At 42.6% G+C, this 15,860-nt stretch overlaps 1 protein-coding gene across 1 annotated transcript; it reads left to right on the top strand.

Moving 5' to 3' along the window:
- The first annotated feature begins 679 nt into the window (after positions 1-679).
- Positions 680-15,081, top strand: uba2 (ubiquitin-like modifier activating enzyme 2). The gene is made up of 17 exons (XM_072663172.1): positions 680-880; positions 3,008-3,091; positions 3,181-3,251; positions 3,661-3,725; positions 3,833-3,933; positions 4,477-4,598; positions 5,321-5,388; positions 5,636-5,757; positions 5,905-6,004; positions 6,849-7,000; positions 8,039-8,132; positions 9,255-9,367; positions 10,474-10,629; positions 10,996-11,092; positions 11,941-12,046; positions 12,156-12,295; positions 14,491-15,081. The coding sequence occupies exons 1-17, from the start codon at positions 740-742 to the stop codon at positions 14,685-14,687; spliced, it is 1,929 nt and encodes a 642-aa protein (XP_072519273.1). The 5' UTR covers positions 680-739; the 3' UTR covers positions 14,688-15,081.
- Positions 15,082-15,860: the final 779 nt, after the last annotated feature.

The following is a 15,860-nucleotide window of genomic DNA, read 5'->3' as shown; positions in this document are numbered from 1 at the left end:
GGAAAGACAGAAACCACAGACAGAAGCCAAAGCAAGACTCGAACCCACAGGTCCAGTAGGTCCAGGCACCTGTGTGCATCACAGACTACCTGCGGCATCATTATACTGCCCTAAACACTGTTTCTGAACACAAAATATAGTGATATTACACTGTATTCATTTTTTCTCCAACTGTCAATGCCCTAAAATGACCCCTGTGTATTGTTGTTGTTTATTGTTTGCACAATTATTACATAAATAATTAATATTATTTTATTTAATTAATAAATTGTATTAAACATTTTATACTACTACTACTAATAATAATAATAATATTAATAATATTAATAATAATAATAGTAGGGAGAAGTGGTGGTGGTGATTTGCACAACTTAAGGGGGATCACTGATTCACAAGTTAAGCCAAGGCTCAATCCTCATGAGTCTACTCACTTTTTGACTCGGAATCGAGAGTTAATAAATCAAGTTTAGAATGAATATTTTGAGATTTTGACGCACTACCGCCACAAGTAAAAATGGATAAATACATGAGTGTTATTTTAGTTGTTTCAATAATAATATAAAAGAAAAAAAGCACATTTTGGCTGAATCTGAATCTGTTCCATTGATTCGCTAAAAAGAACCGGTTCAACTAAACGAGTCTCTGGCGACTCGTTCTTCGCTAACAGCGGCGGGCTGACTGTGTATGTGTGTGGATCTACCGGCCGAGACCTGCGTGTCCAACCGCTTAAACCTGAACCATGGTGCAGCTAGAAGGACCTCTCCAAAAAGAGCTCGCTGACTCGGTGTCGTCCTGCAAGGTTCTGGTGGTCGGAGCTGGAGGAATCGGCTGCGAACTGCTGAAAAACCTCGTCCTGACCGGCTTCAAAAACATTGAAGTGGTGAGAGAGCGGAGCGGAGCGGTTCCTCTGCTGCCCCTTTGTGCTCAGGGCCTGGGCTCATTTCTCCCAGTTTAAGCTCAAAGCAGATGTCTGCCAAACTAACTGCCAGCATTTTTAAGCCACTGCAGTTCATTAAAAATAAGCGGCTGCTGGAGTTATAATTATTTTAATTTAATTAAGGTCGTGCTGTGTTGAATGTGCGGCTCTCTGTTCTGGCGCCATGCTTTGTGTTAAATTAACTAGGCTAGGCTAAGCTAAGCTAGGCTAAAACTGCTGTAGTGAGCTCAATACATGCCTTAAACACTTTTAAAGGCCGAAATAAGACTGTAAATCGGGGCTGCTATGAAATGATTTAGTAAAGAGGATAGAAATAGGCTCCTAAAGCCTCTGTTGAGGGGATATCCGCCCTGTTGTTGGCTAGCTGCTGCTGCTGCTGCTGCTGCTGCTGGATGCTCAGACGGGGAGTCGAGGCTCTTACTTATTAAAAATAGGAGGTTTATTTTTTTTAATGTTTTTTTGTTTGTTTGTTTGTTTATGCACGCCGTGTTTGTTTACATGGTTTTGTGCCGGTGATTTTTGTGTTTGGGGGGAGAAAAAAAAAAAAAAAAACACAGATGTGGTGATGAAGTCCACAGGTTGTGATGACGTTCTTCACAGGTTTACTCCAGTGACGTTGTGCGCACGTCTGTCAGTTTTACAGCATGGCCCCAAACAAAGCTTCTGTACAGGATTATAGTGTGAAAGAGGAACCCCTGTTTGAGAACATGAGGTAGAACCACTGACCGAGAGTTTCTTCTTCAGAGTCTTGGTTCCTCTCAGTGGTACTGATCCATGCTCTTGGGGGGGGTTATCATTGAGTCTTGGTTCCTAAGAGCATGAGGAAGAACCACTGATGGGAGGCAAGACCCAAAGCTCTTAAAGAACATGAGGTAGAACCACTGATGGGAGGCAAGACCCAAAGCTCTTAAAGAACATGAGGTAGAACCACTGAGAAGAACCAAGACTCGAAATGAGAAACTGTTTGAGAACATTAGGTAGAAACTCTGACCGAGAGTTTCTTCTTCAGAGTCTTGGTTCCTCTCAGTGGTACTGATCCATGGTCTTGATCCATGGTCTTGATCCAGGGGGGGGGCATGAGAGGTGAGACCCAAAGAAAAAGCTCTTAAAGAACATGAGGTAGAACCAAGACTCGAAATGAGAAACTGTTTGAGAACAGTAGAACCACTGACCAAGAGTTTCTTCTTCAGAGTCTTGGTTCCTCTCAGTGGTACTGATCCATGGTCTTTGGGGGGGGGGGGAGGGGGACATGAGGTAGAACCACTGATGAGAGGTGAGACCCAAAGAAAAAGCTCTTAAAGAACATGAGGTAGAACCAAGACTCGAAATGAGAAACTGTTTGAGAACATTAGGTAGAACCACTGGCATGGGAGTTTCTTCTTTAGAGTCTTGGTTCCTCTCAGTGGTACTGATCCATGCTCTTGGTGGGGGAGGAGTTTATCATTGAGTCTTGGTTCCTGAGAGCAGGAGGAAGAACCACTGATGAGAGGCAAGACCCAAAGAAAAAGCTCTTAAAGAACATGGGCAAGAACCGAGACTCAAAAGGAGAAACTGCCTGAGAACATTAGGTAGAACCACTGGCATGGGAGTTTCTTGGATTCCTTGGAGAGTCTTGGTTCCTCTTAGTGGTACTGATCCGCGCTTCCGGGGGGGTTATCATTGAGTCTTGGTTCTTGAGAGCAGGGGTTAGAACCACTGTGGAAGCAAGACCTAGAAGGTGAAACTCTTAAAGGGTGTGAGGTAGAACCACTGTGACTGAGTTTCTCCTTTTGAGTGTTGGTTTGTAAAAGTGCAGTGAGGAACCACTGATTGGAGGCAAGACCCAAAGAAAAACCTCTTAAAGAACATGAGGAAGAACCACTGAGAAGAACCAAGACTCAAAATGAGAACATGTGGTAGAACCACTGACCTGGGAGTTTCTCCTTTAGAGTCGTGGTTCCCTTCAGTGGTACTGATCCGCGCTTTTGGGGGGGGTTTATCATTGAGTCTTGGTTCCTGAGAGCAGGAACCCCAGTGAGATATCTAAACGCTCTGTCTGTGTTTCTCTCTGTTTTCTGTCTGCCTATATAGATCGACCTGGACACGATTGACGTCAGCAACCTCAACAGGCAGTTCCTCTTCCAGAAGAAGCATGTGGGCAAGTCCAAAGCGCAGGTACGGCTCTCCTGACCTGCCGAGGTGTCGTTCAGTAGAGGTTTGGGTTTGTGTGTTGAGACTGTGGAGCAATGTTGGTTCTGTTTCAGGTTGCCAAAGAAAGTGTTCTGCGCTTCTGTCCTTCTGCCAATATAACAGCCTACCATGACAGCATCATGAAGTACGTATACGCCGCTTACGCCAATCAGCCATAACATTAGCACCACTGACGGAGGAAGTGATTTTCTGGCACCTGTCAGGGGGTGGATATATTGGGCAGCAAGTGAACAGTCAGTTCTCGGCTAGACGGCTAGACGACTGGGTCCCGAGCACCTCCAAAACATCAGGCGGTGCTCCAAGGAAGGACAACCAGTGAGCCGGCGATTAGGGTCATTGGCGCCTATGGCTCTTTGATGCTTATGGGGGTGCCGCCCACCTCACAGCTTACAGGACTTAAAGGATCTGCTCAGTATTAGGCAGGTGGTGCTAATGTTATGGCTGTTGGTGTATATTTGTCTGTCCTAAAAGACTTCCAGTGTAGGTCAGAACCCTAATTTTATTGAGCTAAATGGAATTTCTCTCCCTTGTAGTCCAGACTACAATGTGGAATTCTTCAGGAATTTCCAGCTGGTCATGAACGCGCTGGATAACAGAGGTTTGCGTCTTTACCAGTTTCAGAACCGTGCTTCTCTGTGTGGTGTGTTAGCTTGTTTGTTTTCTTTATTAGATAAAACTTATTGCTGCTTGTGTTTTCCTCCCCAGCGGCCCGGAATCATGTCAACAGGATGTGTTTGGCTGCCGATATTCCTCTAATCGAGAGCGGTACAGCAGGATACCTCGGCCAGGTCACGGTGATCAAGAAGGTGAGGCACACCTATGCTTTTATTAAGGATTCATGCATTTACAGGACTGCATTTTTTTATTGTTATACGTTTTGGCTGGTAAAATTGTCTGTAATAAACAGAAATTGATATTATATAGATTTTGGAAATAAGCTAGTTTGCCATATTATGCATAATAATGGGTCCAGACTAAATACACCTACAAGTTGAGTACCTTTTCAAATAGCCTACCGTTTATAAAGGGTTCTGTTTCCTATAAGAATCTGCCAAATATCACTAATATCTTTTTATGTGTGTGTGTGTGTGTATATATATATATATATATAAAATACCAAATAGATAGTCGGTTCCAACGGGCAATAATACACTTTATAATTGAACAGTAGTTGCACTAGGGTACTAGCTATTGCATTTAGTTCAGCTTGTGTTTATTTACTCTGAGCCCATTAATATACATAACACCAGAGTCAAATCTAGCTTATTTCCATTTGGGCCAAAGGTCACAAATGCACGTTTGAAACTTGGGAATTATAGAAGACTTGTTGGGTTTTTTTTCGCCCACAGGGCGCAACAGAGTGCTACGAGTGCCAACCCAAACCCACACAGAAGACCTTCCCTGGGTGCACTATCCGCAACACCCCATCTGAACCCATCCACTGCATCGTGTGGGCCAAATACCTCTTCAAGTAGGTTTTAAGATGCTAGCTGTGGATTATTTTTTTATTTTTTTTAAGAAATATTTGATGCTTTATTAAATCCAGCAGCATGCTGTTAGCATGTCGAGCCCTAATCTATGACTGTATGTCCCCTGTATGTTTGTTTTAGCTGTGTATAGATTGTCTGTATAGAGCACTGAAAGCTTGTTACAGTGCAGTGTCTGAATGTCGCCTGTTAGGTGGGGGATTTTCTTTTAATAGGAATTTTAAATATGTTGGAAAAGCAAGATTTTAGAAGACGTCCAAGATCATCAGCTTGGATATTATAAAACGTTGACTGAGGTTCCTCTCTGGAGCAGATCAACATTATGAACCTATTGGCACCATGCTGCCTAATAATGCCAGGCGTGGGCTAGTAGAGGGGTATTGAGGAGCTGTGGAGCAGTGGAAGAACTGTGTTCTCTGGAATGATGGATGGTGGTGGAGCTCCATCCAGTATTTTTGGGATGAGTTGGGGATGATGAGGTGGGGTGGTGATCATCATCATCCAACATCCTGACCTCACTAACAACGCTCTTGTCACTGAATGCAATCAAATCCTCACCGCAATGCTCCTCCTCCAAAATCTAGTAGAAAGCCTCTTCTTCTCTGAACAGTAGAGACAGTTACTCCAACAAAAGCAGGATCAGCTCTTTTTAGAGTTTCATTTCCATTTCCCATGTGCCTAATATATTGTCGTGCTGTAATTTCAGTCAGCTCTTCGGAGAGGAGGATGCGGATCAGGAGGTGTCTCCGGACACGGCTGACCCCGAGGCTGCATGTGAGTGAAATGAAGTATTTATTCTGAATTTGCCTGAATTGAGAGCTCCTGTGTTTTCATGTCAGCTGTAGACCACCGGGCGCACCGACACCACAATACCACAAGGGTGCGTCTGTTAGCAGTTTGTGTGGTTAATTACTAAAATTAAACTAATCCAGCTCTGACCTTCATGTAAGCCTTTATTTTCTTCAGTTTTGTAAAGTGACTTGGAGAACTGTGGGACTTGATTTGTGTTCCTGTGTTTTAGGGAACCCTGAAGAGACAGCAGCGCGAGCTACAGCCTCGGATCAGGATGGAGATATCAAACGTGTTTCTACCAAAGACTGGGCTCGCTCCACGGGCTACGACCCTGTCAAACTCTTCAACAAGGTGAGACGTGTGGCCTTTTGTAATTTTTATTTCATTATATATATATAATATAAATATATATTATTCTTATTTATTTATTTATTTTTTTGGCTTGTTGCCTTGTTGAAGAGTACGGCTATAAGGAGGATTATGCCTGTTCTGTTGCAGCTCTTTAAAGATGACATCATGTATCTGTTGACTATGGATAAACTTTGGAAGAAGAGGAAAGCCCCAGTGCCGCTGGACTGGTCCGAAATGCAGCAGCTTGGTGAGCAGTTCTGTCAAATCTGTGACCCGTTTAGCTGTCCTCAGAGCCCTCCAGACTGACCATGCTTTGCTCCCACAGAGCTAGTTTAGCTGTAGCTACTTTAGAGAACGTAAACAATGCACAGGCACGTTCTGTATCCTGTATTCTCGGTACGGTAAACCAGTGTCTCCCAATTTGGGCTTTAAAGCAGACCGGAATCACTCATCTCGGCTCATCTCACTTCTGCTTGTGTTGGTGTTCGAAAGGAAAACGGTGAAACAGTAGTGCTGAAACTAAAACTTAGTTTTAGTCCAGATTTAAGACCAAAAATAGACTAAGACTGGGAAGGAGGAAAAGCAAACCCCCATCCACCTTATTTTACAACCTAGAGTGTGTGAATGTCCTGTATACAGGTGGACTATTGCTCCTGTTTAACAGACCACTGGCTGTAGAGACAGAGAACACCTTGTTACCTGGTTCTTCCAGCCAGCATTCCTAACGCTGGTCCTAGTATGTTTTAGGGTTACTATACTTCCTCCACACCTGATGTAGCGAATTAACAAGCCTTTCTTGAGGAGAGGGTAGGGTGTTGGAGCAGGAAACCACTAAAATGTGCATAATTGCCATTTATCCAGAGCTGATCTCATTACCTAAACGCAATTATTTGTTTATTTACTAATTTATTATTGTTAAATTATTTATTTATTTATTATTATATTATTATTATATAAAGGCTTTTATCACTGCTGGTGTGAGGCTTAATAGATGCTTCCTAAAGTAATCATCCATTCATTCAGATTTAAGGAATGAACGGTAGTGCCTACCGGTTTGCTCATCTCTGTCCGTCTGCTTGTGTGATTTTTAGTAAACCCTCAGGATGAGGGGTCTGGGACTGGGCTGAAGGATCAGCATGTGCTCAGTGTGGGCGGATATTCCCAGCTGTTCCAGCACAGTGTGGAGACGCTCCGAGCCCAGCTGGCAGACAAAGGGGATGGAGCCGAACTCGTCTGGGACAAGGTAAGCTCCAGATGTAAAGTCTGCATGTTTTACAGGTACAGGTGGGCAATATGAGCGTGGTGTATCGCATCATGATGCATTTTCTCTCCTGAACAAAACAAAAAATTAAATTGCGATATTTAAAGACCTATTTTACGAGATATTTCATGTAGACTAGTAAAATGCACCAACCGTGTAAAAGTTTTTAAAACAGCTATCCAAATACTCTCCCATACTGAGTACTGTGATTTTTACTCAAATTATGCTGCACCCCTTTGAAGTAAATAAGACTGAGTACAGTGTAAGCACTGACTATATTATCAATACACTTATAAAAGCATATTGTGTACCATGATAACAAAATTTACCATGGTACGGTGGGATGCACTAGTGTTAGGTGACAGAGGGACAGCAGGTGAGAGGCAGGTTGGAACAGAAGTCTGGAGGAGTGTAGATCAGTAGTCAGAAGGTTGATGATCACTGATAAAGTCTATAGACCTAGTCTTCATATAACCCATTAGGGCCCATGGGTGTCACAGACCCTTTAAAAGATGTGGAAACTTTCTTACAGCACTTTGTCCTAACTCATAAGGCCCGGAGTGATATACTGCGGCTTATGTGACCTCATTTACAAAACCAGCTCATTTTAAAAGTGTGATTTATTAATTAATAATAAAAGCTCTGTTCTATGCATTTTAACAATTAATAAAATGTCATATTGTATAAGTTCTATCATTATAAAATTGTTGTTTTACCTTACAATAATTAGAGAAGTCATGTGACTTCTATCACTAATGAGCTGCTTAGTTAATTAATTTTACAGAACTCATTATTTTAAACCAATATTCAAAACTAATCTGGGATCTTGTGGCTTACGAACCACAAGGTGGCGGCGTGGCTTCCTTCTGCCTCTTACTGTGTGCAGTCTGACCAATCACAGGATAGAAAACGGTCAAACCGATCACTGTGAATCATTATTGATTATTTATTTATCTGTTTGTTTGTTTTTAATTCTGTATCTCTTGCTTTCTCTTTCTCCCTCTGTCTCTGGGTTGCCAGGATGATGCTCCAGCTATGGACTTTGTGACCGCAGCTGCTAACCTACGCATGCACATCTTCAGCATGAACATGAAAAGCCGCTTTGACGTCAAATGTGAGTGTGTGTGTGTCTGTGTGTGTGTGTGTGTGTTGCAGCTCTCTCTTTTGATAATATTTAACAGTGAGTTAATATTTACTGATTTAAATGGTTCATTGGGCCACAGGGACGCTTTACAAAAGCAGGATTTCTCAGGTAGCCAGACTGAAGCCTGACCTCAGGACTGTTTAAGAGTGAGGAATGGGGGACAGTCTTATTACAGGCTGTACAGTGGACCAGCCGTAGCTGTTTTCCCTGTGTATTGTTCATAGTTGCTTTTTTTTTATTTTATTTTATTTTTTTTATTCAATTATTTTATTTTTTTTATTAGTTTTACCTATTCTAACATTATTTCTGTTGTTTAGAAGTGTATATGGTTTGCTAAACTTTACAAATATATTTTATACAAGGGCTGTGCGATATGGTGTGTGTATATATATAATAATATTTATAATAATATAATATTTAAAGACATTGTGACGATACACAATATTATCACAATATATGATACGTAATCACAGACTAAATGTTGTATCTATGTTCTATTGATATTATTTAGGTCATTTGATGTCACTGTTATGTCTTGTATGTGTGTGTGTGTGTGTGTGTTTTTATAATATATATATTATGCAGAAATATATTTTAATATTATGAATGTAATTTAGAAAAATAATATGTTTGGGTGGAGGCTTAATATAGTGTGTTTTGCCTCTGTTAGTGAAAGCAAAACACAGCTTTTATGGTTTTAAATGGATTTTTAAATACTGAACCTGATTTGGGGTTTATTAATGTTGTTGTTATTATTATTAATTAGAGACAATATGCTTTTATGTGTATCGTGGATATTATCACTGCTTAAAAACTGCATGTTTCATTACAAAGAGTACTCAGTCTTATTTAATTCCGTGGAGTGAAGCGTATTTAAGTGAAATCTACGGTACTCAGTATGGGAGAATATTTGGTGGCTTTGCATTTTGGTGCATTTTGTGTACATGGCAAAATATTGTGATAAATGTCTTTAAATATCGTGATAATTATTTTCCATATCACCCAGCTCTGTTAGGGAGTGAGTTTTAATTGATGCTCAATGTGCATCTGTGTGTTTGTGTGTCTGTGTACATGTGCTGCTCCCTCCTTCAGCCATGGCTGGAAACATTATCCCTGCGATCGCCACCACTAATGCGGTCATTGCCGGCCTGATCGTGCTCGAGGGGCTGAAAGTGCTGAACTCTGACTTCCAGCAGTGCCGTACGGTGAGAGAAACGCACAGTAAAGGTCCAGTTACACACCTGTAGCTCTTGCAAGTTTGTAAATCAGGGATTCTAGCCTAGGGCTCGGGACTTCCTGCACTCCAAATCATTAGTCCATATTTGTCTAAAAGTCTTTTACAGATTTAGGGCCTGAGAAGTGTTCAGTTGTCCTGACTGTGAAGCCGCATGCCGTGCGACACTGAGCTGCTCTGTGGTGTTTAATAGCCTGGAAACCTCTGCATATAAAAGCAGCAGTATGTCCAGGATTCGACAGCACAGAAAAGTATCCACAAGTGAAAATCCGTCCCCACGAGAGAGCGTTTCTTCTCCGTGAGCGCACAGCGCAGTGTCTGTCAGTGGAAAAACAGCCTCACAGGGAGCATTTCTGCTGTGCATACACAAACATGGGGCCCGCGAGGAGTGAGAGCTTGCTCGTCAAATTGACTTTCGGGACTTTGGAGGCGGGACGTCGGCTGATTTGATCCAATTTGATTGGCTGTTTACACTCGTAATCTCCTGTTCCACAAACTCCTCCAGTCCAGATCGGCCAGTTGTTGGCAGTAATGCAGCTCCGAGCTGGTCCAGCGTTGAGCAATGTTGAGCTTACAGCCCCCCAGCACTTTGGGGACTGAGTTTGTACATGAAGAAGCAGAATCTATCTCTCTCTCTCTCTCTCTCTCTCTCTCTCTCTCTCTCTCTCTCTCTCTCTCTCTCTCTCTCTCCTCTCTCTCTCTCTCTCTCTCTCTCTCTCTCTCTCTCTCTCTCGCAGTGATTTGAGGTCATATCGTCTAGCACTACTGCGTTGTGTGTGGTTTGGACACAGCCCACAACCCCTCACCGTGCTCAACGTCCATTTAGAGCCCATAACTACTTTAGAAGCAGACCGCGACCCACCTGCTCAGACGGTCTCGGTTTGCTTGTCTGGTGCATACCAGATTTGGAAAGGCAGCGTTGACTCTTACTCTAACAGCCGTCACACCAGGGTTCGTTTTCAGCGAACCAAAGCTGACGAGTATAGTGGCTTTAGATGGAATGGCTTAAAAAAAGGTCCTAAATATTTTAAGTAAACCTAATTAAATTGACTAATATTCTTCATTTTATCTTCCCAGATTTTCCTGAATAAGCAGCCGAACCCCAGGAAGAAGCTGCTGGTCCCGTGCGCCCTCGACCGGCCTAATCCCAACTGCTACGTCTGCGCCAGCAAACCTGAAGTAACGGTCAAACTCAACGTGCACAAAACCATTGTACAGACCCTACAGGATAAGGTACGCAACCAGTGCAGCTGTGCAAGTAAGAATGTTCTCTTTTACTGGAATGAAAAATGAACTGGCTATATTTTGCTCTTTATTTATTGAATATTAATATCTGACCTGAGTTTAGCATGACCCTTACGAATGAGGTGTGTGTGCATGTCTTTTTACCCCATGTATACTTGCTTTCAAACATTCACTAATCTGTATGAATCAGACATGCAGCTGGGTACTGTAGAGATTGCTTACTATACCTTTAACCCAGAGATTTCTGCAGTTATTTACAATAATTAATATTGATTAATGCAACCTCCTTCATTCAGTAGTACAGTACTGGTGTGTTATCAGGACTATTAACCCCTCTATCTGTTTTGTTGTCAGATATTGAAGGAGAAGTTCGGCATGGTGGCGCCGGATGTGCAGATAGAAGATGGAAAGGGTACTATCCTCATCTCCTCAGAGGAAGGAGAGACAGAAGGTGAGACCTCAGTTCCTCACGAGTTCCTCTGTTTTTACCCTTAAAACAGCAGCTTCAGGGGCTCTGAGGGGTCCAGCGGACTGAGGCAGCGCTGGTTAAGAATCCCGGGTCAGGCTGCTCGCCATCAGCAGCCGAAGTCAGAGAGAGCACAACTGGCTTTGCTGGGCACATGTGATGTGTCGCTAGTCTTCGCCCTCCTAGTGTTGAGGGCATTGCTAGTGATGGGGGAAGTTCCTGTGGACGGGATTTGGGCAATTGGCCTTTCAAATTGGGTAGAAAATGAATGTAAAATTAGAAAAATACAAAAATAATAAAGTGAAAATACTTCACTGACGCTCCACTGACTGGAACAGGGGGAGAACTAACAGGGCGTCTCCGTCATTCCCACTCCGGGCCGGAACGCTGCTGCTGCTGCTACTGCACTATGGTTAGAGCTTTGGTGGTGGAGCTGCAGGAGGAGAACCTCTCTCCAGAACTGCTGCTGTGTAACTCTGCAGAACCCATAGAGTCATATTAGTGTAAAATCCTGTAGTGTTACTCTACCACCTCAGCCCACATGCTGCTACACCTTCAGATCAAGCTGCTTCTGGAGCTCTCGGTGTCTCCTATAGGGGGGGTTAAACGGCAAATTACACTTCTCACCTGTAGAGGGAGCCCATGAGCAAGAAATGCCATGTCTGATGTCTGAACATTTAATATGTCTAAGCTGTTAGATATCAATTTTGTAGCAGAGTTCTCCAGGGTAAGATTTTATTATTTATTTATTTATTTTTACTGGATAATCATCTCCCAGAGCGCAGGATAAAGGTAAATCTGTGTGTGAAACATCTGTGGTTTTTGTCTTGCAGCGAACAACGGCAAGTTTTTGTCCGACTTTGGGATTCGGAACGGCAGCCGCCTTCAAGCTGACGACTTCCTCCAGGACTACACTCTCCTGGTTAACGTGCTGCACAGGTAGGGCACTGTGTCTCCAGGTTTGTGTGTTTATTAGCGGTTTAGTTAATTAATTAATTAATTCATTTTTTTATTTGTTTATTTATTTCCTCTCTGTCTGCGTCTGCAGTGAAGAGATTCCAAAGGATGTGGATTTTGAGGTCGTGGGCGACGCCCCTGACAAAGCTCCACCCTCGAACGCACCAGAGGAGGAGAAGAGCATCACCAATGGCAACAAAGACTCCGCCCAGCCCTCTACCTCATCTAAAGGTAAAGCTTTGGAGCACTGTTACAGAGCCCACACACACTTACCCTCTTTTAAAGCATTGTAGTCAGGGTGCTGCGCCAGACCTGGTGGTGGACCTGAACAGTGGTTCCCTGACCTGGTCCTGGAGGACCCTCCCAGCTCTGCAGGCTTTAATGGTTTTATGCTGCTCTATCGCACAACCTTCAGCTCAGGAATGGCTTGATAATGAGTCGATTAGCTGTATCAACTGGGTAAACGCTAAAACATGCAGGGCAGGGTGCCTCCAGGACCAGGGTTGAGAAACGCCGCTTCAGATCTGGAAGGGCTCGATAAGATGGATCGGGTGGGTTGGGAGCAGGGTGAACACTAAAATGTGCAGGACGGAGGGTCCTACAGGGCAAAGGTTGGGAACCACTTGACTAGACTAGTAGTGAAGAAGGGTCCAAAGTTCCAACCGCTTCAGCTTTTATTGCAGTGGATTCTGCTGGGCCGTATCAGCCTGTGTAGCTTTTGATGTCTGGTCGAAGGCAGACGTCTGAAATCTCAACTACTGATCGTGACCTGTCTAAATGTCTTCCTTTCATGTTATTTTTCTCTTCCCTTTGCACAAATTTGTTTGTTTTTTTTATGTGTTGGTTTAATTAATGTATTATTTTTATTTATTTATTTGTTTATTTATTGAATTAGTTGCACTTGAACAAAAATTTGCAATCAGACCAGTACTGTCCGGTGCAAAAAGGGGTCCGTAGTTCTTTGTGGAACGGGCTAATTGTGGCCTTATTTTGGAGCAAGAAGCCCTTTTTCAGGAGCTCCACCCCCTCCTTCAGAGCGTTTGCATATTGCTCAGATGTCTGAAACTGCTTAAAGCATTGCACAAATAAATCGCTTACATGAAGAAGACTGAAGTCAAACATTTACAGCATTTGTCGGACACTCTGATCCAAGACAAGACCTCTATGTTCACCATTAGTGATGGACACAGTTGGAATTTGGCTTTAACCCATCTGTGCAGTGAACATTTATTATTATTATTATTATTATTATTATTATTATTTATCATTTGTCCAACAGTAAGTATTAGGGAAGCACCGATCCGACTTTCTTTTTGTTCCCATGCGACACAGAGACATGCACCTTGCGATCCGATACCGTTGTTGAATTAATAAGCCATATACCTCCCCATGTGGGAGAGACCTGAGGCATCAGGATTGGCTTAACCATCACTTTCCTAACTTTATAGAGCTAACTGTAACAAATGAACACAGATATGAATGAACTTAATGATCACTCAGTTAAATAACTGTGCTGGACCTCGACACCGTGCTGTCTGAACTGCTGGCTGGGCTCTGGACCTTGGAGTCTGTGAGACCAGAGCGAAGCTAGCAGCTCCTCCCTGTACTAGTGTATCGGTGCGAAATAAAGAAATTATATTGGGCAGATATAATCTGCCTCTGGTTGATCTGTCGTGGAAAGTTAGAACAGTGCAAACTATTGTGTATCAGACAAGTCTGTCTTCTGTCTCTCACGAAAGAAATTTGGCAGAAACCACAAAGCTGTGTGTTTTAAAAGCGACAGCTAGTTAAATCTGGAATTCACTGATATTTAGTGAAAAATACATGTAATCTGTGGAATTTGGACTCTTCTGGGATGCAGAACAGTGTTTTGTTAGTATTGGGTCAACATCCGATCCTCCCGTATCAGATCGGTGTATTAGGAAAATATTCAATAATAAAATATTAGTAAATATTAGAAAAAATTGACTTTTGCGGTATTAAAAAACAAAGTTTTTATATTCCTCCAGAAGTCACTGATCTAACGTCATGATATTAATAATGCCCTCTGTGTATCTAGGATCAGAGTGAAATAAATGATATTGGGAAGATATAATCTGCCTCTGGTAGATCTGTCATCATTTTAAATTTTTTATGATTTAATTTGCATGTGTGAAATTGCACATCCTGCAGTGTGACTAAAGGGCATGTGCACATCGTGATAACGTAGCTGAAAAGACATATATAGTGCATTCTAATTCTATGGAATGATATTTAATTTTATTTATATATATGTGTGTGTATGTATATCTGCCATAACGGGATATGGCACTGAGTCCTAATGCAAGTTAATTAATTATATGTAAAATAGCCCTTTGGTTTATAATGATGTAGTTGATCGCATGTAAGGAACCTAAACCCCCCCCCCCTTCTGATTCTGTCCTTAGCTGTGGTCGAAGATGATGACCTGCTCATCGTGGACTCTGACGAAGAGCCGTCCTCCAGCACCGCCGACGCTTCCACTGAGACCAGCAGCCTAAAGAGGAAGCTCCAGGACGCAGAAACGGGCGAGGCCGCATCCAAGCGCAAACGCCTCGACCAGCAGCCCGCAGACGATGACGATGACATCATCGCTCTAGACTAGCGTCCTCCAGCCGTCCCTCCTTCCAGAGGGGATTCGGTCGTTTTTTTTTTGTTTTTGTTTTTTTGTGATACTGTTCCCATTTACCAACCATATGTAAATATATCTGTACAAAAAACTGCTGAGAGCTGGATGGATGTCTCTTCTTCTTTTTGTCCTTTTCCTGAGCAGAACAAGCAGATTCGGGGGGGGTGTTCAACATGGACTGTTCTCAGGTGGCTGAGAGGCTTTCCGAACTTTGTATTTTTTTACAACAGCGTTCACGTCATGGATATTCTGGCTGATTGAATTGCGCCGTGTGTTTTATCATCATTGTTAAAAAAAAAACGTTCCATATTTATTGTGTTTTTGTAAACTTCTATAAAAGCAGAAAGGCGGGCAGTCGTTTCTCAGTAAATGGCGTTGATTTCTCTCTTCCATCCGTTCAGCGGGTTTATCTTAACCAACAAAAGAAATGTAATCTTTTTTTCCCCTCTTTCTTAAATACATTTTGAAGGCATCCATGTGTTCTTTATTCTCCTGAAGCAGAATTACCGAGCTTCCCAAGTCTATAGTCTCAGGTTTATAGTTTATAGTTGATTATTCATTTCAGTTGTTTTCATTGAAGCAGACAAATCTGATCTAATCGGCTGGGATTATAGTCCAAATATTTGTGGACGCCCCTTCTAATGAATCCATTCAGCTACTTTAGGTTGCACCCATTGCTGCTGACACACACAGCTTGTCTAGTCCCTGTGGAGAAGTAACCGTAACTGCCAATAGAATAGGACTCTCTGGAGCAGATAAACCCATGCTGCCTAGTAAAGCCAGACGTGGGCTATAGAGGGGTATAAATAAAGCCCCCCACCATTGAGATGTGGAGCAGTGGAAGCAGTGGAACTGTGTTCTCACTAATGCTTTTGTTGCAGAATGCAATCAAATCCTCACAGCAATGTTTTCCTTTTTTTATTTGAAATATAAGTACTCAGGATTTTGGAAGAAGCACAGAAAGAGCAGGTCGCAGGTGTCCCAATACTTTTGTCCGTATAGTGTATCTGTGATCCATAAACTCATTCAAGCTCATTCACTCAAACACGGACTGATAGCGTCTTAGAGGCCTGAACGAGGTCATTCCTCCAGCTAAAGGACACTGTGCTCTGGCTGGGCCGTGACCTTGCGTAAGGCTGATATCGTGAT

The sequence above is a fragment of the Salminus brasiliensis genome, chromosome 19 (assembly GCF_030463535.1).
Source record: "Salminus brasiliensis chromosome 19, fSalBra1.hap2, whole genome shotgun sequence".
NCBI classification, from domain to species: Eukaryota; Metazoa; Chordata; class Actinopteri; order Characiformes; family Bryconidae; genus Salminus; species Salminus brasiliensis.
This window is presented reverse-complemented; position numbering and strand designations above follow the sequence as displayed.

Excerpts from the sequence above, each read along its gene's own strand:
- uba2 (XM_072663172.1), top strand. The coding sequence starts at position 740 with ATGGTGCAGCTAGAAGGACCTCTCCAAAAAGAGCTCGCTGACTCGGTG. Across the intron at positions 5,758-5,904 it reads CTGTCAAACTCTTCAACAAG|CTCTTTAAAGATGACATCAT; the intron begins GTGAGACGTGTG and ends GTTCTGTTGCAG. Across the intron at positions 10,630-10,995 it reads TACAGACCCTACAGGATAAG|ATATTGAAGGAGAAGTTCGG; the intron begins GTACGCAACCAG and ends TTTTGTTGTCAG.